Source organism: Balaenoptera acutorostrata, chromosome X (genome assembly GCF_949987535.1).
Source record: "Balaenoptera acutorostrata chromosome X, mBalAcu1.1, whole genome shotgun sequence".
Taxonomy (NCBI): Eukaryota; Metazoa; Chordata; class Mammalia; order Artiodactyla; family Balaenopteridae; genus Balaenoptera; species Balaenoptera acutorostrata.
The window spans coordinates 112,523,403-112,545,420 of record NC_080085.1 but is presented as its reverse complement, the minus strand read 5'-3'; the positions used below and the strand labels follow the sequence as shown (position 1 = coordinate 112,545,420).

The 22,018-nt window shown below is 53.3% G+C and overlaps 1 protein-coding gene across 1 annotated transcript; it reads left to right on the top strand.

The window, feature by feature from the left end:
- Positions 1-7,372: 7,372 nt before the first annotated feature.
- Positions 7,373-16,836, top strand: APLN (apelin). Its single transcript, XM_057537539.1, has 3 exons — positions 7,373-7,754; positions 13,721-13,892; positions 14,446-16,836. The coding sequence occupies exons 1-2, from the start codon at positions 7,688-7,690 to the stop codon at positions 13,885-13,887; spliced, it is 234 nt and encodes a 77-aa protein (XP_057393522.1). The 5' UTR covers positions 7,373-7,687; the 3' UTR covers positions 13,888-13,892; positions 14,446-16,836.
- Positions 16,837-22,018: the final 5,182 nt, after the last annotated feature.

Sequence of the window (22,018 nt, the reverse complement as noted above, 5' to 3'; positions counted from 1 at the left end):
GACTTAACCTCATTATCTCAGAGCTCTAAGCTCACAGCCAGACTGGCAATAGACTCAACACCTGGTCCCCACCAGTCTTTGCTCTGTCTCAGCACACAAAGGAACCAGATTTGAGATCATATAATATCCCACCTGATGTAAGTCCAGATTAGATTAGCCAGCAAAGCAAGAAGAAAAAAGGTTCAATGGTCCACTGGACCTTGGAGATAAACCTGCTCATTAGGGAGTGGCCATCCTAGTTCACAGGGCTTTGCTGCCTGAGGAAGGAATTCACAGGCCTCTCCTGGGGGACCAGTGTATTTATAGACCCTAGAGGAGAGGAAGGATGGAGGCTCCTGGGAGACGTCATAGAGGATGTTCAGAGGAAATGAAACTGCTCTGAAAGACCAACGGGAGGAACGGGGACCTGCGTGGCTCTGGGCGAGGCCAAAGGATCAGAAAGAAATGGGCAGGATGCAGGGAAAAGGGGGCAACTCTGTGGGGCTGGGGTGGCGGCGGGGGCGGAAGAGCAGTTCTTTACCTTCTTGGAGGAGCCCTCTTAGGAACGATCCCTCTAGTGAACAGTCAACCCGTCAAAAACATTTGAAATATGGCTGGTTATCTGAATTCCACTGCCATAATACCTTTCAGGGACGTAGTTATGTGTCAAGTGAGGTGTATCTGTGAGGGAACCCCGGATCTCTTAAATATATAAGAGAAGCTGAGAATGTATGTAGTTTGCAAAGAAGTTGGAAGAAATGTATAAGTAGAATAAACATTTCCGGGACATTTGGAACCCATTTGGGAATGGCCGAAATATGCCCTGTGGAAGGATTTAGCACGCTGCGGTCTGAGGTATGGTATTAAATGCCAGGGATGTGAATAGAAGTAGTGTGGTTATGCTGCAAAATGGCTACTTCTCTAATTTTTGCAAAAGTGATACCTTATAATGGTTAGTATTTGACTTTGCATGCTTGGGGAAAGGGCAGGTGTGAGAGGCAAGATCTTAGTATGTGGCCAGGGTTAGGATCCAGTTGGTGATAAGGATTGGGAGGCAATGGACACCAAAGCGAGGGGAGAATCATACAGCTAGCTGAAGAAGAAACCCCAACAATGTCCCCAAATCCCGACGACCAGGTTTCTTCCTCCAAATGGTCATTAGCGTCTTTTGATTTATAGAGCAAGTTTCAGGCTAGTTTCCATGTAATTAACATGATGGTCTCACACTCAAAGTGGGAAAGTTAATCCCTGAGGATGTCTTAAGCATCTACTCTATGGCAAACATTGTGCTGGCTGCTCTGGGGCATATAGATGAGTTAGAAAGCTCAATTCTAGCCAATGGAATTAGAAAGACAAATACTTAGTAATGAGACAGTGAAAATTCATGTCCTCTGCTGGTGCTTAGCCAAGCAAAGATCATTTGTCAAGGAGCTAGTTAGTGAGGCATCAACCAGCAGCTGGCCTTTTCTGCTGTTTTTCAAGTTCCTGTTAAGTAGCTCCAGAGACAGGGGAAGCTTTGAGGCTCTTCTTAAAGACTTTTCACCAAGGTTGCTGCTACTGAACTTCTTTGATCATTAATTTAGCTTATGTCTTAGGGAACAAATTGGATGAGTGATACTGGGAAGGTTCATTATTATGATGTGATCCAGCAGGCCTGATCGTGGAGAGAGTCCATGCCTAACCACAGCCATTTTGAGTGCCTTCACAGTCAGCTGGGGCACTGCTCAGCAGTGACACCTGTATGCCGGGAAGGCACTGAGGGAAACACAGGAGACAGGAGTTAATGAAACCTAGCTCTCTGTCCTGACTTTGCCACTCGCTTTCTGTGTAACCTTGGGCAAGTAACTATTCCTTTCTGGGCCTCAGTTTCTCCATCTGCATAATGAGGCATTTGGGACTCTTTCTGTTATGAGATTTCTGTGATTACTGACCAGGCTCATCATTCTCCGGATGTCCACTCCCCATTCTACTTTTTATATTACTCCAGTCAAAACAGCCACTACCAACTGGGAGCAGGGGGAGTTCCCATCTTTGTGTTATTTCTGCTAACTCTTGGTGTTGACCCATCTGAGCACCTGTTGGCAAGCTGTGATGATTTTACCCAAATAAGGATACTTGATATGTATCATAAACCCAGATTGATTATTAACATGACTATACAATTCTTTTCTGCATTCAATGAATATTTATTGAGTATTTGCTTTGGGCATTAGCACTGCTGGTGAGAACGCAAAAATGAGCAAGACATAGCTTTACTATCTCATAGTATTGGTAAGACATACACAAGTACCTATGAGAATATATAACACTTATACAATGCTTGCCTTACTAGGAGAGCCAAGCACTGTACCAAGTACTTCCTAGGTATTGATTGGTTTAATCCTTCCAATAACCCAGTGAGCTAAGCACCCCCCTTTTTTTTCAGATGAGGAATCTAAGGCTCAGAAATCTTAAATAATTTGCCCATTTATCTATTTATTAAGTGAGAGAGCGGCCTTATTCCAGAACCCATGTGCTTAACCACTGTGCTTCACTGCCTCCTAATTTGATTCAAGACAGTTTGAGTTCAGTATTAGAAGTGCAAATAAAGTGGTATATGGGCTCAAACAAGTGAGAATTTGCTTCTCAAAGTTCAGTGAGGGAAGTGTGTGGGCTTTCAGGTTAGGCAGACCTGGGAAAATTACTTAACTTCTGTTAGCCTCAGTTGCCTCATCTGTAAAATGGGGATGATGAGAAGTAGGACTACTTCATAGGTGTGAGGATTAAATGAGTTAATGCATGTGAAGCATTTAGAACAGTGCTTGACACGCAGCACATGCTCGATAAATTTTAATGACATCCTCCTCCTCCTCCTCCTCCTCCTCCTCCTTCTCCTCCTCCTCCTCTATGGGGACAGGAAGAGAGGAATGGGCTGCAACAGGATTGCACTTTGAGTCTTCGGTGGCTGAACCTGCAGGCTGAAAGTTGGGTTTTAATGAAAACACTAATTCTAAGAGTTATGTGCACCCCACTGTTCATAGCAGCACTATTTACAAATGCCAAGATATGGAAGCAAGCTAAGTGTCCATCAACAGATGAACAGACAAAGAAGCTGTGATATATATAGACAATGGAATATTATTTAGCCATAAAAAGGAATGAAATCTTGCCATTTGCAACAACAGGGATGGTCCTGGAGGGTGTTACACTTAGTGAAATAAGTCAGACAGGGAAAGACAAATACTGTATGATATCACTTATGTGTGAAATCTAAAAAATAAATGAATATATGTAGCAAAACAGAAACAGACTCACAGATATAAAGAACAAACTAGCGGTTACCAGTGGGGGGTGGAGGGGCAAGATAGGGGTAGGGAATTAAGAGGCACCAACTACTGGGTATAAAATAAATAAACTACAAGGATATATTGTACAGCACAGGGAATATAGCCAATATTTTATAAGTTTAAATGGAGTATAACCTATAAAAATGTTGAATCACTATGTTGTACACCTGAAACTAATATAATACTGTAAATTAACTATACGTCAACAAAAAAATTTTAAAAAAAGAAGGTTCGGTTGTAAATTGCCAGAGGGCATCCCTTTTTGAGTTGACTTTGAAGCAAGGTGAGCTCTATGTAGAGCAGCCAAATGAAAGTCACTAAAATATCTCCTTGCTTGAAAGGGTGGCGCTTGATATTACTTTGGGGAATAGGACATACCTCATAGGACTACTATCATAATACCATAACTGGAAGGCAAAACCTCAAAGTACTATCATGCATTAACTCCCTGGATCAAGTGCATTCATCAGATTAGCCCCAGCAGAGATTGGTGCTTTGGGGGAATAAGATAGTGAACAGTTCTGATGGCTACTAAGAAGACAGGTGTAGATGGAACAGGGCAAAGACAGAGCCGTTCCTTCCTGATCAGTTCCAAGAGGTCAGAGACCAGAGCCCAAAGGTGGGTGGGTGGGGGAACATATCAGGAAGAGGAGAAAACTAACCCTGAATGAGCAACTACCGTGGGCTGGGACCTGTGCTAAGTACTTTACGTGCATTATTTTGTTTAATCTCCCAACATAATAAGGTAGGTACTATTATTACCCTCACTTAGTAACTGAAGAAATTTAGGCTCAGAGAGGTTAGATAACTTGCCCAAAGTCACACAGCTGAGGACTGAGATTGAGGGGCAGGATTTGAATTCAGTTATTTGAAATTCCCAAAGTTGAGTTCTTTCTAATACACCACACTGCTCATTCAAACCCAGAGGACAGGGAGCCAGACGAGTCAACCAAGCAGCAGTGGCTGGTGGTGATGACATACATAGGACACGAAGCAGAACTGAATAGCTTGTGCACAGCGCCAATGAGGGCAACAAGTCACAGGCTGGCTTCACATAGGTCAGCTATCTCACCTCTGTCCCCAGCAGTACACTGAATTCTACCCCTTGTCCCCAGAATTGCCCCTGAACTTGACTGGAAACTGAGTCTTGCCCCTCACCACAGACCTGAGCCCCAAGTGCAGCAAGGCACTTTACAGCCACTGCTGTCTCAGGGCAGGAAGGTGCGGATGGCTTCCTGCACCTCCTCCCCACTCTTGGAGACACACCTTTAAACGTTGATTCTGCTAATATTAACTCAACAGTGTCATCTTCCTGAACAAAAGACAGCACACAGTTCTACCAACAGTTACTTATCTCTTCAACAGGCAGTCTCCAAGTGCCAACTTTGTGCCAGGCACTGTGCGAGTTGCTATCATTCCTGTGACCTTCAAGTCTAGCGGGTGGAGACAAGTATAAAAACCGGTCATTTGAATATGCTATTGAGATACACGGGAGCCCACAGGGATTTCAGAGTGACCAATCAGAGTTGCATCCCTTGCCTCACAGGCCTTGGTTCCGGAATGGGTACCCTGGTGGTGGACCCTCTCTACGGGCCCACAGAACATGGCGTGCAGATACAAAAGTGCAGGCCAGAATCACTGCCAATGAAAGTTACAGCCATAGCTGTTATGAGGAAGACAAAGTCACCACGGGCAAGAGCAGCCTGAGAAAGGAGAAAGATGAGATCTTGGATCTAGGACTGGAAAAATGGATGCAGTTTGGTTAAATGGAGAGAAGGATTAGATTAAAACATAATTCTCCCACGTGGTCAGCTCTTTAAATCTTGTTTTAAATACATGCCTTCTGTTTACTAAGAGTTGCTTGCCTTAAATTTGTATTGGGTTTGCCTTTGTATGTTGTTCCCTTGCACATTTTGAAAACTAAGTAAGGTGGGAAAAAGAATTACAGAAAAAAGAATGACCAGGGTGCTCTCCCCCAGCACTGTCCAATAGAACTTCGTGCAATAATCGAAAGGTTCTATTCTGTGCTGTCCAATTCAGTGGCCCCTAGCTGCAGGTGGCTACTGAGCAATTGAAATGTGGCCAGTGCAGCGGAGGAAATGAAGTTTTCATTTTATTTTAAATGTTGTTAGTATCAGTCGTATTGGAAAGGGCAGCCCTTAAACCACTTAGCAAATAGCCCATGCACACCCTGGTAAAGGAGCGATTAAATATGAACGCTTCTAGGAACCTACTTATGGGGGCACTCATTTGCAAATGTATGGGCTTGTTCAGTCAGGGGGTGGAGGATCATGGTTCCTAAAAACCATCCCGCAAGGGTTGATACCTTATTTACACAGTGCCTTCAGATACATTATCCCATTCAATCCCATAACAACCCTGAAGGGGGTAGCTCAGAGATCATCATCCCCAGGAGATACAGCAAATTTAGGTGACAACAGCAAGGCCCTGAGGCAGGTGAGGGTGGAGACTAGAGGTCCGGTGTTTCTCCTCCCGAGTGGAAGACTCTTTCCAGGGGGCAGCAGAGGGGGAATGACCTCACGCTACTAATGCCCACTGCTCACCGCCTGGGCCTCACGGATGAAGGGAGGTGCTCTGCCTTCCATGTCGCTGCCTTTTTCCTACTGGACTGGGGCTAATGCGGACATAGGCTATGAACAAGAACCCTATTTATCCCCTTCCCACTACCTTGATTTAGGCAATAGGAATGGTTTTGAAAAGTTCATTTATATATTCACAACTATGTCGGGAGTGCCAACCATGCCCCAGACATTGGTCTAGTTGTGGGGATACAGTTGTGAACAAAGCAGAGACCCCCGCTATGGAGACTGATAAAAAATTGTGCATATGCTGGATTGTTGTAACATTTCAAAAACATGTTAAGTCTACTGTGGTCTCTCACATCTTTTATGGTACACACACACCGTCCAATGTATTTTTTGTGTAAATCTGGACTCGCACTTCAAGCAAACTGCCTGGCTGGCTGCAATGTGGAAACACCTTTCGATTCGGTCTTTTAACATGTGTTGAGTGCCACCTATGTGCAGAGCCCGATATTGGGGACTTTGGAGAGAGGCAGAAGAATGAGAAGACAAGGTCCTATCTCAGGGGGTTCTCCATGCGGTGAAAGAGGCAGCTCCTTCTCTTGGGAGCTCCCAGGCTGTAGGAGCTGACAGCCTAGTCTGGGGAGGCAAACAACTTCGGGACCCACTTTCAGAGGGGAATCCCAAGTACATGCAAAATGAATCCAGCCTAGACTGTTTGGAGTTGGGTAAATGGTCCCTTGTCGTGATGATGGGGAACAAGAGAGGGGATGCCGTAGGAGCTGTTGCATGTCCCGACAGCAAGGAGGAACCCAGGAGCGGCCTCTCCTGGATTATCGTTATCCTGGCAAGTCTTCTGGATGAGATGGGGTTGGACGTGCTGCTGTAAGAATGAAGAACTCTGTGGAAGGATGGGGTGGGGTGGGGGCATTCCAGGTAGAGGGTGCCTCCTGGGGGATGGTAGGAGAAATGGGGGCGCTGGGCACAGTTCAAACCCAGCTGAAGATGCAGAGGAGAGAGGAGGGCCAGTGTGTGAGGGTCTCGGCCAAGTCCCTGCGGCTGCGGCTGCGGAGTGGCGGTGGGGAAGGACCGGGTCAGAGGTAACGGGGGTGAGTGGGGGCAGCGCCCAGGTTTCTTGACAGCTGTTAAGGAAGCGTGGCGACAAAGGGTTAAGTGTGCCCCTCCACCGCCCCAAATGTTTCCTGTGTTTGAAATCCTTCAGGTCTCCGAAACCCTCTGGCCCCCGGCCAGGCGGGCATTGTCCGGGGAGCGCTTGTGGGCTGTCAGAGTGGCCTCGCAGCCTTTGTTGTGGGACCACCTCGAGGTTCCCTCTCGCGCCCTGGCTGCGGCTGCCCAGTGCGCGCCGGGAGGGGGGCGGTGCGGGAGGCTTGCTCCCTCTCCCTCTTCCCGGCCCCCCCTCCAGCCCTCCCGATGACCACATGACCAAGTGGGCTCGCGGCCAAGCCACAGGCTACAAAATGCAGCCCCTGGAGTGAGCGGGGCGCATTCCCGCTGGCAGCCTGAGCCACGGGCCGTTGGAGCCGCAGCCGAGCCGCCAGCCACTTGGAACGAGCTCGCCGCCGCCCCCGGAGCCGCCGAGGCCAGCTGGGCGGCGCTGCCCCGCGGCGGGAGAGAGGAGGCTGCGGGAGAGAGGAGGCGGCGGCCGGCCAGCCCGCGGCGCGGCTCGGGGCGTACCGTCTCGCGGCCCGGGAGCCACGCGAGCTCCGCGCCCGCACGCACGAGCCGCGACTCGCGCCTCCCTCGGCCTCCGGCCTCTCCGCCCACACCCCCGCCCCCTGGCCAGGGCCGCGCGGCGGCGGCGGCGGCCAGAGGAGCAGCATGAATCTGCGGCTCTGCGTGCAGGCGCTCCTGCTGCTCTGGCTCTCCCTGAGCGCGGTGTGTGGAGGTGAGTGCGCGCCCTCCCGCTCGCCCGCGGCCCCCTCGCCGCTCTCCAGGGCTGCAGCCCGCGCGCTCCCCGCCCTCCGCCCCGAAGATCGCGCTCTCTCCGTCTCCCGGGAGCCGGGCGCGAGCCGTGCAGGAGCCGCCACGCGCCGGGCCGCCGACGGACAGGGCGCCCGGGGCCAGGGACCCGCCGGCCGCGGGCACCGATCCCTCCGGGGGGCTCGGCTCGGCTCGGCCTGGGGCATCACCCTCCGGCGCCTGGCCCCTCCCGGCCGCCCCTCGCAGTCCGAGGAGCTCAGGGCCGCAGGCGTGCGCCCCGTGTCCCGCGCCCCGCTCCCCACGTGGTGGAGGGTACGGGGGGGGGCACGTCCTGCTCCCCTCGTGGATCCTTGGAGGGAACTGACCTGAGGCCGGTGGGTTGGGCTCCTGCGTGGAAAGTTAGGGGCCGCCGGCCGGTCCGGGGACGCGGGCCACTGGGGGACGATGATGTGCCAAGATGCAGACGTGACACTTGTTGCATAGGCAGGAGCGCGCGGCAGGGGAGGCGGCGTGGAGCCCAGCTGTGGTTCCTTTCAGCCTGCAAGTGAGCAGAGGCAGCCTCCCCCGGGCCGGGCCGGGCCGGGCAGGGCTGGGTCACGCTGGCCTCCTCCCTCGCCCCCAAGTCCTGTCTGGTCTGCTCTCCTGCTCCCACGCAGAAGGCTCGGCCTGCGTCCCACCCCAGGGACTTGGTTCCTCGAGATCCTGGCTCCGGTCCCCCCTCTGCCCCAGGCATGCTCATGCTTCACCTCAGTCCCCCTGTCTCCAGGCACCAAACCAGGAAACAGCGCCTGACCCGATACCTCCATGCAGCTGGCCCCCACCTGCACCACACCCCCACCTGGCATACTTGGCACTGACTGGTGCCCCCTTGCCCTCCCCAAGCCTGGTCCCCACCCACATCCCAGCAGTCCCAGTCCGGGCTGCCTGTCCTCTGTGCGTCAGTGTCTCCTGGGGCTGCCAGCTCCCACCTCCAGCTGCCACAGTCCTGTGATCTGGCTGTCACTGCTGCCTGCCAGGCAACACAGAATAGGAAGGCCAAGACCAGGTGGACTAATGCCAGTGCCAGGCTTGGAGTTACGAGGAGGTGGGAGCAGGGGGAAGGAGAGAGCAGGGCAGCAAGTTTCCTAGAGGAAGGGCCCAAGGCCCTACTTTGTTCCAGATCCTCCAGAACAGGATGCAGCCCGGGAGCCTCTGAGGGGCCTGGCAGGGCTTCCACCTCTCTCTTTGTAGGTCACCTCCTTTCTCTGCTCTTGCCTTTGGCACTGCCCTGGCCCGGGGAGCCCTGCCCGGCTTCTCGGGAGGGCGCATTGGCTGGATCTGGCACTACCTGCCTTTAGCTAGCTGTCCAGTGATCTCTCTCTTCAGGGCCCGAGCCCTGGCTCAGCCACCTCACTGGTAAGAAGGGAGCAGGCTTTTTCCTCAGGAACTCCTGTCAGGCAGGCAATGGCAGAAAGAGAGCAAAAGATATGAATGAAGGACACCGCACGGGGCTGCCCCCCTGGAGCCTGCCGTCCAGGGCAGCTGGCGAGATCAGACACCCACGGGACACCACCACTGGCAAACAGTGGTGCAGAGAGGGCATCCCAGAGGAAGCTGGGCCTACCCGATCTGTACACTTGGGGCTCCCCCAGAGCCTACGGGGAGACCCTTGGCTAGCTGACCAGCACTCGGACCCTTTCAGGGTCCAGCTGTTGGGGCACTACCGGTAAAGGGAGAGCCGGTTTCAAGGGGAGGGAACGCTGCATCTGGCTCAGACCCTACCACGTCCTGCTTCAATTAATCCTTTTGCATTAGGTCACCTATCTCCACAGCCTGATTTGGGTAAACTCGTTGCCCTCACATTTTGCTTAAGCCTAGCACTGGAAACTTCCAAAGCTCCCCCTGCTTCTCCACCTCCCCCTGCCACGTCCCCCCACCCCACCCCCATCCTCTCCTGGGGCCAAGGGGGCCACCTCTGTGCAGGCGGCCACCAGCCCAGGGTCTGGGGACCCATGTCCTGCTCCTCCTGCCTCCTGTCCTGGGTCAGAAAAAGGGGCCTTTTCTGAACCACCTTGCCCTTGGCCCAGACTTGCATGCTCTCCCCAGCCAGAGTCCCCAGTCAGCTCCAGGCCTGGAATCCATGCTTCCTTCACGACACACCGTGTCCTGACTTGGAATGCACTCCCGCCACCGCACACAGACTCTTCCACTGCCTCCTGACCTGGGATACACTTTGCTCTTCTGAGTCTGAGGGCTGCTGGGCCAGGGCCAAGTAGCCCTTGGTCTTTGTCTGAGCACCTCTCTGTCTTTCCTTGTCCCCCTCCTGCCCTTCCCCGGCCCCAGCTGAGGCCTGCAGCCACAGTGACAGCGTGAGGACAGCCTCCTGGACCCCTCCCACTCAGGGAGGGGGCATCTCCACTCCATCCCCAATGCGTCAGAGCTAAGCACCCAGGTAACCCGAGTCAGGCCTCTCAGCGGCAAAGGACTGATGCAGGTGAAGCAGACGACCAGGCTGCCAGGGCGTGATGTGTCCACGGCAGCACAGCTGGCGTGCACTGGGCTGGGCAGACAAAGGAGGGGCGCTTCATCCTGGAGACACATGCAGGACCCCAGAGCAGTGGAGGGGACACAGCCAGTGCCACCAGGGCACTTGTGTGGGCTTTTAAAGCAATCACAAGACAGGCTGGACGGCGAGAGGAAAAAAAAAAAAAAGATGTTTCATTCCGAGTGAGGATGGCGTGTTCCTGAGAAGCGGCACACGCCTCTTTGTGAACTGGCAGGGCTGCAGTTCAGATTGTGTGAAAAGCAAGCCCTGTTCACCCCCGACTGCACTTCACGGTGGAGATGCTGTAGCTTCACTGCTGATGGCGCTTCGGTCCCTCTAGGCTCGCGATTCTTTGCGGGATTGCCCCAGCCTTCCTGTAAGTAGCAGATGCGTTAGAGGAAAATATTGAAGTACACTGGGGATGGCCCGTTTCTACAGGGGAATTCTTTTGTATAGCCGGGACCTCTGCAGTGATGAGAATCAAAAGCCTCTGATTTGTCCCTTTGGACAGGACAAAGCCAGGGTTTCAGGTGTCAGCTTATCTTAGGGTGAACCAGACTCAGAATCAAAAGTAGGAAACAGGTGGATGATGGAATCAGGGTGGGGGAGGAACTGCAGACTTCCGGCTACAAGGAGGACAGGGAGCCCCCCATCCAGTGGGATGCCAGGTGCCAGGGGCTTCTGGGTGACTGCTCTCCAGGGCCTGGCTGAGAGCTCGGTCAGCTTAGGTAGCTCTTCTCTGCAGCCCTAGAGTCTAGACATCTCGCTGGCCAGAGTCTGAGCCCACCAGCCGTGTTCCTCATCCTGGCTCTGGGCCTCCCCTGTCTCTTAGGGACCCCTCCCCCCAACAGCCCTCCCTCCCTGACTGCCACCACCACTCACAGGCCTGGGTCTCAGCATTTGGAGATGATACCCTCCTCATCTGGGCACCGTGCCTCTCTTCTCATGCCTGCTGTACCCCTAGGGCCATAGCCTATGCCATTGGCCATCCCTGCAACACAAGAACCAAGACCTCACTGACACCTTCAAGGCCCTTAGGGTCCTTCCTGTTGCCTGGCCACACCCTCAGCACAGTCCTTTTCGCCCTGAGAGTTTCTCTGGTACCAGCTTCTCATCAGTATCATTCCTGTCCTCTTGCAGAGGGCAGAACAGCCTTGAGGGGACTCCAAAACACAAGGCAGAAGCTGAAGCAGCTGGAGTGGGGAGCTTAGTGAAGGGGCTTCCCTCCTCTCCCTGCCCGGCCCAGCCCCTTTGCAGATGGCACTCAGAGGGTAGCCCTATGACAGGCGAAAGCAGCCTCCTTGCCCCTGTCCATACCTACTGCCCCAAAGTGCAAACACAACTTGTGTTTTAATTTACATTAGGTGATGGGTTTAGGGGAGGAGCTGACACAGTAACCCACCCCCGACCGGAAGCATGAAGGGTCGCTGGTAAACGGAGAGGTCCTAATGGGCTTGTGACGGTCTCTCTGGGAGGGAGGGTGGAGGGCTAGAGAGTGTGTGCATGCGTGTCTGGGCGAGAGAGCGTGGAGAGCAGCAGGCGCCAGGGGCCTGGGCAGGGAGGGCCCTAAGGACAGTCCTTGCCTGCGTTTGGCCCAAAAGGAGCATAAATGCCTGGAAATTGTGTGCAAGTGGAGGAGGAATCACAAGAGCCGAACAGCCAAGGAAGGAACCAGAGCGTGGGGATGCTGGAGGCAGGGGGGAAGGAAAGGAAGAGCCGCCAGGGGTATGGCTGGGGGGCGAGCGGCCAATGGGTGGTTATATGGAAACTGTGAGCTAGTGGTGGAGACTCCTGGATGGATGGAAACAGGTTTCGAGAGACAGGGATATAGCTGGAGGCGAACCCGATGGTGTGGGGAGAGGGAGACTGGGATTCATGATCACTGGCCTCAGAAGCTGTACTTCTGCAGACCAGCCCCATCCTGGGCATTGCACAAGCACTCTGCCGGTCTGCCTCTTGCCCAGCACCATCGCATCTCCCTGCTCTGCTTGCCTCTGGCGGCTGGCTTGTCTGTGGAGTGCCAGCTCGCCTGCCCTGGCTGGACTGCAGCCTCCATGAGAGGTGGCTGAGAGCTCGGTCAGCTTAGGTAGCTCTTCTCTGCAGCCCTAGAGTCTAGACGTCTCGCTGGCCAGAGTCTGAGCCCACCAGCCGTGTTCCTCATCCTGGCTCTGGGCCTCCCCTGTCTCTTAGGCACCCCTCCCCCCAACAGCCCTCCCTCCCTGAGTGCCACCACCACTCACAGGCCTGGGTCTGAGCATTTGGAGATGATACCCTCCCCCTCTGGGCACCGTGCCTCTCTTCTCATGCCTGCTGTACCCCTGGGGCCTCATCGTGAGTCTTTCCCTCATCGCACCCAGGAACACCCAGCACCACTTGGATTCTATTGGCAGGGCTTGGTCTGGCATCAGGAGCCTTCTACTCTAAGCCAGATGTGGACAGATGTAGAGAAGAGCCCCCTAGAGCAGAAAAGGAGCCAGCTGGGATTGGAATGGAAGGAATTTGCATCAGGCACAGGATGGGGGTATGATCTAGGGCTGAAAGGAGGTAGGGCAATGAGGGGGCAATACTAGCAGCCCACCCCCCTCCCGATGCACTTGCTGCTTCAGGTGACGTTCACTCATTTGTTTACTCATTCATTTGTGCAATATTTATTGGCGTCTGAATCTGGTCACAGGCTGACTAGAACCCAGCATAAGGCACACAGAGTCAGAGATTCCCCCCCACCCCCTGCAAACAATCCCCCAGCCACACCCACAGGGAGGCCACAGGAGCAAGTGAGCCCCAAGATGGCCAAACACTGATGAGATGCCCAGGGGTGAGGTATGAGAGCTCTAGTACTCAAAAGTGGGTCACCTGCGTATCAAAGGATGTACAATGACATCATGTTCCAGATTTGCTTTAAAATTATCTCTGCAAAGAAAGAAACAGGAGAAGCAAAGCATATGTAACTCCATCTGGATAACTGTTGAATCTGGGTGATAGGCACGTGATGGGGGGAGTTGGTTTCACTGAAATATTGTGTGTTTGAAATGTTTTAAGTGTATCATTCACAAGGGTGCAGTGGGAAGTTATTGTCTGCTGTGCCCCAGCCTGAGTACAGGCATGATACCCCAAGCTGCACCCCCCGCCCCGATGGTGTTCTGAGCACAGAACATGTTTGTGCCCATCAGAAACATGATAGGACTGTCAAAAGGACATCAAGTCAGGGGTATAATTTGCAAATGTGAGTAGTGGGCTCTGTTTGCCCCAGGACAGTGTAAACGTTGCAAATGGTTCATCGGTTCACTGATTGGAAGAGGAAAAACAAAAGCTCTGAGAGCGCCACCTCATGGAGAGACTGCCGCTCCTCTGGAGCCCTGGCCCATCTGCATCAGCCTTTGGGATGACAGGCTTTCTCCTTCCTGCAGGGCCCCTGCTGCAGACTTCTGACGGGAAGGGGACGGAGGAAGGCACCATCCGCCACCTGCTGCAGCCCAGAGGGCCGAGGAGCGGCGCAGGGCCCTGGCAGGGAGGTCGGAGGAAGTTCCGCCGCCAGCGGCCGCGCCTCTCCCATAAGGGCCCCATGCCTTTCTGAAGCAGGTACTTGAGCCTCTGGTCAGTGGGCGGCACAGAAAGGGCAGGGGAGGAACAGCCTGGAAGCTGGGTGGCCCTGCTGCTTACCGCTGGCCCCACGCATAACACCAGGGCTTACAGAGCACCTTCAGTTTAGACAGGAGACCAAGGCCGGAGAGGGGCTTGACACTCCCCAGGAGCTAGGTGCTGGCTCCCCTCCGCTCTGCTGCCTGGGGTTGGGCTGGCTGGCCCAGCTGGAGTGTTCTGGAAGTCCTGGGGGGCCGTGATGAGCTGGGGAGAGGTGCCCCAGGGTATATGTGCAGGTGTGCGGTGTGCATCCTCACCGGAGGCGGGGAGGAAGGCAGGGAGCCTTGGGGGTAGCCGCTAGCAGGGAACAGGAAGAGAGCCGCCCGGAGATGTGGGAAGGAGAGAGCAGGGCCTGAGCCTGCCGCTGAGGCCTGGGGCTTTAGGTTCAGGCTTGTGGGGAGGGCGGGTGAAGGCCGTCTCCTCTCCTGTCCCAGGCGGTTCCTTTGACCTAGGACACGTCAATGACCCCTCTCTGGTCATTTTTCCTCTTTAGGACTGAAGGGGCCACCACGTGTCCGCCCCCTGTGATTCTCTCTACTCCTCCGTAGATCGGCCTGCTTCTCTGGAGCCCTCACATCCGTTCGCCTCATCCGGCCCCTGTTCTCGCTGCTGACGGTCCGGCTCTTCTCCCCCACCAGCCTCCCCGAATGGACTGGCGTGCTCCTGCCCCTAGCAAGGATCCGTTCAGTCCCCCTTCCTGACTTGGGCGACCCTGCACTGGAAGGCCGTCCTTCCTCTCCCCAGCCCTCCCCCTGCTCTAGTCTCTACCTCTTCTGTCTAATACCCTAACATCTAACCCTTCTCTGGCCCTTCCTGCCTCAGGTGTGCCCTGGGGGCTGGGTGGAACCCGCCCTTCTTTAATGGGCTCCAGCAGATTCCACGTTTTCGCATCAGCACTCCCCCCGCCACCCCGGCCTCCAGAGGGGCACAGAGAGCGGAGCCATGAGAGACTCTAGGGAGAGGGACCGGGTCGTTGGGATGCAGACAGGGTGCCTTGGGGGCATGGGAACGGGCGCTTGGCGATCTGGCGAAGGGGGAGTGAAGCATTGGAGAAGAGGAGGAATAGCTACTGTGGGCTCTTCCTCATCCCCATGTTTGGCCCGGTTAAGGAAGAGGTGAAGGAGAGGGGCCATGAAGTACTTTGTCACTTCTCTCGCCTCACTGTGCCGCCTAAATTCCCTCCCACTCACTCCCGCCCCCCGCCCCCCTCCAGCTAGTTCAAGCTCCAGCTCAGGAGGGGAGGGTATGCGCCTCAGGTGGCTCTGTACCCTCCCAGGAGCAAAAGCCAAGCAGGATGATTGGTTTTGCCAAGAATCACAGACGATCAGAGCCAAAAGGAACCTTGGAGTTCACTTAGCTCCACCTCCTTATGCAAACTCCTGCAAAAACAGAGGCTCGGAGAGGGATGGTGACCTGCTCAGTGTCACTGCAGAGCCAGAATGAGGGCCCAGGTCTCCGAAATCCCACATGATGATGCCCTCTTCCTTCTTGATGATGTCTTCCAAACCCATTAAGTGCCTTTTCCCGGGGTTGGGGCTGGGGGTGGCCAGGAAGGGAGAGGGGGCCGGCTGTGAACTGCCCCACGGTGGGACAGAGCTGTTCCCTCCTCCCCGGCCTGCCCCTTCTGGTCCATTCCCCAGCCCTGCCTGGAAAGTTCCCTGACTGGCCAGCTGCCCCCATTCCTTGCAGCACTCCCAGACCCTGGGTATTTTCACAGGGGCAGCTCAGGCACCGAGACTACCAGGAATCAGGAGGTGGCCTTAACCAATTGGACTCAATGGCTTTCCCTTCACGTTGACTGGACCTTCTTCTCCCAGTGGCCTTTCCCTGAGGAGGCAGGGAGTGGGGAGAAGAAGAAGGAAACAAAGAAGGAAGGAAGGGAGGGGGGAAGGAAGGAAGGAAAGATGGGAGGAAGTGTAGATCTCAGCAGGCTTTCTTCTCAAAGGCCTCGTGGGAGGGAGAAAAGGGAAGACAGGAGCCTGATGGCCACCTATGTACGTGTGGGGCAGGGGGAGTCAGGGCCCCCGGAGTCCCAGAACAACCCGGACGTTTGCCTACCCGCCCCTCCCCCTCCCCTCCTCTGCTGCTAACGCTGCTGCTGCTGCTGCTTTAAGGCCACCCTGGGGAGCCAGGCTGGGCACCTGCCGCCCCCCAAACGCCCCTCAGCCCAGAGTGGGGGCTGGCCAGTGTCCAGAAAGCCTCTTCTGCCACGGATGTCCCCACTGGGGCTGGGCCTTCTTCCGCCTCTTCCTTTCTGCATCTCCTGTCGCATCAGTTGCCCAGTCCAGGGGGAAGGGCGGGGGTGGGCTGTGGGGAGCGGGAGAGGGACGCTGGGAAAGTCTGGAGACACAGGGCAGTGGAGGTGCTGAGGGGCTGTCTTATTTAAAGTGGTTGTGTATGATTCTTATACTAATTTATACAAAGTTATTAAGGCGCTTTTCATTAAGAAATCGTCCCCTTCCCCTAATTGTGTTCACTGTGTTTGTAAAGATTGTTCAGTGTAAATATGTCTTTATAATAAAGAGTTAAAAGCTGACAATTCGCCCTTACTCTTGGAGGTCACGTTCAGGAGGGGCACGCCTCTCCGCTGAGATCCATGGTCCTCCCCATGCCCATGAACTTCATGTGCAGGGAGGGAAGTGCCTGCCTCCTAAATCGGTTCCAGGTCCAATGGCTTCAAACTAATTTGCCACAAACTCACAAAAGGAATCTCTATGCTTAATGACCAGTTCACATAAAATGCAGTCCACTTTTAAGTGTTTTGGCATCTGAGTGTCCTAATTTTGTTTTTTTTGCAGTGTCCTTTGAAGGATCTTTAAAAAATTTTATTTAAGAACATTCTGATTAAAGGTGGGATTTCTACTAAAAATTGTTTTATATCCTTGGTGTGTGTCTTCTTCTATTTTTATCTACTTCTGAACACTCTCGGGACTTTTTAGCCAGTTGCCTTTCTTGAGAAATGTTCTGTTTCCTGCAATAAATATATTTCGTAATGACTTTGTATGTATCATTTTATGTTTCACAAAGTAGAGTTGCTTGATGCACGAGATAGCCTGAGAAATAAAATGCAGGGAGTTCGATGCAGTTCTGCCCCATCTGTCTCACTTCTTCACGCTTGTTGTCAAAATGCCAACATCTTGGAGAACAGGAAGAAACATTGGGTACATGCTAATTTGGTTAATCAACTCATTAGGTGCACACAGGTATACACGATCCAGAGTAAAACCCAGCAAAAAGGAGACAGGAGTGATCCAAAAGGTGCATTCGATAAATCTTGTGGGAAATTCTACAGATTTGACAAGTATTCAGTTCTAGAAATACACAATTTGAAGAAAGGGTCTTCAGACACTTGCTAAAAAGTCATGAAACTGCTCAATGAAAGATAAAATAGAAAATGCCACCCACAAGCGTACACAACAATCTTATCATTGACAAAATGTTGCAGATTGTGACATAGTGATTTAAAAATATGACATTGTGTTGGAAGTGCCTCTTAGGAAAATTGGTACAAAAATGCCTTCTTTCAAAATTACTACTTTGACTTTTAGGCAAACTGGTTGTCAGAGGAACTGGTTTTAGGCAAGGAGGTTTTGGGTGGGCTGGCTTTATGCTGATTGGTCTGTTACCGCCCTAATCACCCCCAAAGCTCTAATTTCACAAGAAACCAAGGAGAAGGGGGCGGGGGCAGGGCAGGACAACTTAATACTGATCCGTAAGTGTGTAGCCCTTTAACAGTTTACAGAGCTCTTTTTTAAAAATACCAACTCATTTTATTATCCTAACAACTGGGCGACACAGATCCCCGTTTTACAAATGAGAAAACAGGCTAAGAGAGTTGAAGCAAATTGCCCAAAGGCTCACTGCCAGTAAGTGAATCTAAAATCTGGACTTTGAATTCTAGAATGTAAACTCTTTCTATGGTACTATGGAAGGTCCTCTAATTAGAGAGAAGACTTAAGTACAAAATGTACTTAAATCCCAGTAAGTGCACTGGAAATAGATGGCGTGGTGTGGACCGGTGGGATCCAAGAAAGCCTCACGGAGACACCAGCTTACACCGGCCCCAGAAGACCCAGTTGCCTTTGGTTAAGTTGGCAGGAGGATGGTGCACAGTGGACGTGGGGACAAGGAAGGGGAGTTGCCACCAGGGTCCTCCAGGCATATGTAGTCACTGTATGCAAGTGGGTGGAGGCAAGTCTGACCTCCTTGGGGCAGAGGATGAGGGGAAGGAAAGCTGGTGGCTTTCTGTAAAGATAATTAGACATCAAACCAAAAGAAGGCAGGACATATGGGTTGCCACCATTTGGAGATATCTTGACCAAATGAATACAATAGAATCAGAGTAGGGGGTTGTTTTTGAAAATACAGAGGGAAAAAAGAAAAAGGAGTTTACTTTTTGTTCACTGATTACTTCTGGACCAAGACCTGGAAGGGTTGGGGGGTGGGGTGGGCAGATGAACCTGAAAAACAACAGCGCTTCAAATCCACCTAGAAATTAGGCAGCCCCTGAAATGAAAGAGATAAGGGAGGCAAACAGACTCAGGCCACACACAAGGCTTTTCAGGACCCCAGGCGTGGTATAAAATGGCCATAGCTACTTAGATGCCTAACGTTTCAGATTCTCCCACAAGTCCTGGCTGACTCAGTACCCTCAACTGGGGCTGGGCTCCTCTGTCGCCTGACCCAAGCAGCCATTCTGAGGTGCTTCTAGAATTCTATTTTTCAGGCCTGAAGGTTATTCAGCTGAAATTTCTCAACCCCAGATTTCTGACCAGAGTGGGCCTGTACCAGCTGACTGCCAAAGGGAATGGCAGAGAAGACTTACCATCTTCTTTTCTGGTCCTAGAAGGGGCTACTGACTCAGCCAGCATTTCTCTGGAATCCCCCAAATGGAAGATGTCTCCAGGGTTCCTTTGAAAAACCAGTTTTCCTACATACTGACCAGTGCTCAGAGAGGGACGCCCCTGGCTTGCGGCCTTGGACTTCAGTCAAAGGCTGGAGCTGCATCTAGGACATTTCCTTGGATGTTTCAAATCAGGGATCAGCAAGCTTTCTCTGTAAGTCGACTTTGCAGGCTGTGAGGTCTCTGTCCTAAGTACTCAAGTCAGCCATTGTCTTGCAAAAGTGGCCCTAGACAAAATGCAAATGCACCACTGTGGCTGTGTTTATAAAAACAGATGGCGGGCCACAGAACCCTGTCTCATGTGAAGCATCTGCAAGCCCTTCAGCTGAGCCCTTGAACCCTTGCCTGGGGCCCGAGGAGAAGACTTCCCTTCTGCAGAAAGGTCTAGAATTAAGAGAATTTAATAAACTGCTTATGAGCTGCCTTCTGTGCCATGCTATCTGACAATAATTATACTAACAGAGGGCTTTCCGTGGAAGGGGAAGTCTGGAGTCAGATCAGGGTTCAACTCCCAGCACCACCGTTTACTTCTCTGTGAGACCTGAAAGCTGGCGTCTCCATGAGCCCCATTTCCGCAGCAGGCAGGATACTCTGGCTGCTTCTGAGCGCTGCGGTCAGGACCAAATGCGATGATGCAGGTCAAGTGTTGGGCACGGTGCCTGGCCCACGGTGTGCGCTCCCTAGTGGGAGGTAATATTATCCCCACTAAGCCACACTCTAACCCTGAAAGGTGGACAGGGCAGTCATCATTGTCCCCAGTTTATAGACGGAACAACCGGCTCAGGAAGGTCAAGTCACTTGTTCAGATTCACAGAGCCGCTAACTGGCTAGCGAAGCCTCAAAGCCGGCTCCATCCTCAGCTCGGGTCAGCTGCCCCGCTCCCGCTAGGAGTCTGCTTCCCCAATCCGAGGGTGCCTGGGGCACTGGAAATTTCCAGTCTCCTAGACAACCCACAGGGCCTCCCCAGGGACACATGGCCCTCAGCACTCTCCCCCGTGGCAGCGTTAGCTTGGGCAGCATCTGATCCTGGATTTTGGGGCCAGGCACTTGTCCAGGAGACCCGCCTGGCCCTCAGGTTCCTTTCCACCCGAGGCCAGGTGCCCAGAAAGCTGAGTTCAGTCCTGACTCTGCTTCTGCCCAGGGCTGGCCGTGGAAGGGCCCCTTGGCCCCTTCTGGGTCTCAGCCTCCTCACCTGCCTGGCCGCCTGGAAGGAGTGGGTGGGAAGCAGCTGCTTGTGCACAGGGCTTTGCTGGGGTTCCAGCAAACAGTGAGGCTGCTTCAGGCCACTCTCCAGAGGGAATCAGTGCTCTGGGAGAAGAAACAGAAGAAACGGTGGGAAACTGGACCCTTGGCCAGTGAGGAAGGCCACCACTGGGTTACGTGGGTCTGCCCAAGCTTCTTCTGGCCCCAGAGGCTGCTGGGACCTCCATTTCATACTTCCCCCATCTTGCAAACCAAATGCTTTCTGACCTTCCCTGGGTGTGAAAGAATTGGCAGGCTGCACAGCCCAGTGGCCTGAAGCTAGTGGCTCAGCACTCGGGATCCCAAACCCAGCTTGGCCTGTAACTGGCTGTGTGACCCTAGGCAGGTCAGTTCATCTTTTGGGGGTTCCAGTCCCCCCTCATCTATTTTCATAGGACAACAATCTCTGCTTTCCCTACCTCAGACTTACAGGATCCTAGAAGGGCAGAGCTGGCAGGCTCCTGGGAGGCCATTCAGTCTCCTGAGCCCCTTCATTTTTACAGACCTTTTACAGAAGAAAGTCGGGCTCAGAAAGGGAAAGTGACCCACTTAAAGGGACATAGCTAGACGATACTGACAGACACGACACGACAGGTAGGGGGCAAGTGCTTCCTGTGTGCCAAGCACTGTTCCGAGCACATCGCCTGTCCTGGCTGAATTAGTCCCCATCGCAACCCCATTTTATAGCTGAGGAAACTGAGGCACAGAGAGGCTAAGTTCGTCTGAGGATCTTCTGTGGAATGTAATGGAATGAGGGGACCGAGGGGACCAAGTTGACATTGCTTTAAAGCAAGGTGAAGGCAGTACTGAAGTGCCAAGCAGTCACTCAAGGGCTGCCGTCCCCTCCCGGCTATGGCAAGGGCTTCACTCTGGTGCCCTCAGTCTCAGGGCAGCAAAAATGCTTGTGTCTGTGGGACCTGGGAGGCCGGTGCGGCCGGAAAGAAGCCCTCTTTCCATCTAGGCAGGGGTGTCTCTGGCCCCCTCCCCAGCAAGTGTGGGGAAAGGAGCCGGTGACCCTGGCATAGTCTCATCCCCCTGTCTCTAGTCCCCCAAACTGCCTCACAGCCTAGAGTCCTCTCACCTCCTTGGGAACTCCTAAGCCCTCAGGTGTGAGGGGTGTGAAAAGATAAAGGAAGATAAACAAAGTGGGAGGGGAGAGAGCACACAGGGATGAGGAGGGAGGAGGAGGTGTCTCAGGAGGGAGGGCTCACCTCTTGGTCCCTTCCACCTCCATCACCTCAGAGATGCTTTTCCCAGGAGTTTCAATCTCAGTTTCCTCCTACCCCACCCCAAGGCGACTCTGGGCTAGCCCCCAGCCCAGCTCCGTAGCCCTCTCCACCCCCATCCCTGCTCCCACATTGCCTGTCAAGTTTCAGATCCCATGCCTTAATGCAAGTTTCAGAAGTAGCTCCACAACCCCTCAACCTAGGCTAACATTTTCAGAACCCAAGCACAAAAAAAGGGTGTTCTGCCTGCACAAAGACCAATTCAAAAGAATCACTCTCCTGGACAATGAGTTTTAAAAAAAGCACCTACTCTGTGTAGGACAGTATGTGAGAGACAGCAGAGAAGACTCGCTCCTCACCTTGCCTCTGGGAGGCTCAAGGGACGGGTGCGTGGCGAGGGTATGACAGCCCTTGCTGCCTGGTGCCCTCTATACCGGTCCTGGCTGCTGCCCTGGCCCCAGCAGGAGTGTGAGGGAGTGAGTATCATATGTATCTTTCAGGAAGCAGAGGCTGGGAAAGCCTCAGCCCAAGCCACCCAAACCCCATTTCCCAGTGCACCTCTAGTCTCCCCAGCCTTCCCTTCCCTGGTTCTCTGCCTCCCCTAATTCCCCCAGTCTTTCAAGTGCCAGCTAAGGCCGCCTCTGCCATGAAGCCTTACAGGATGCTCCTCCAGCTCTGAAGGTCACAGGCAGGTG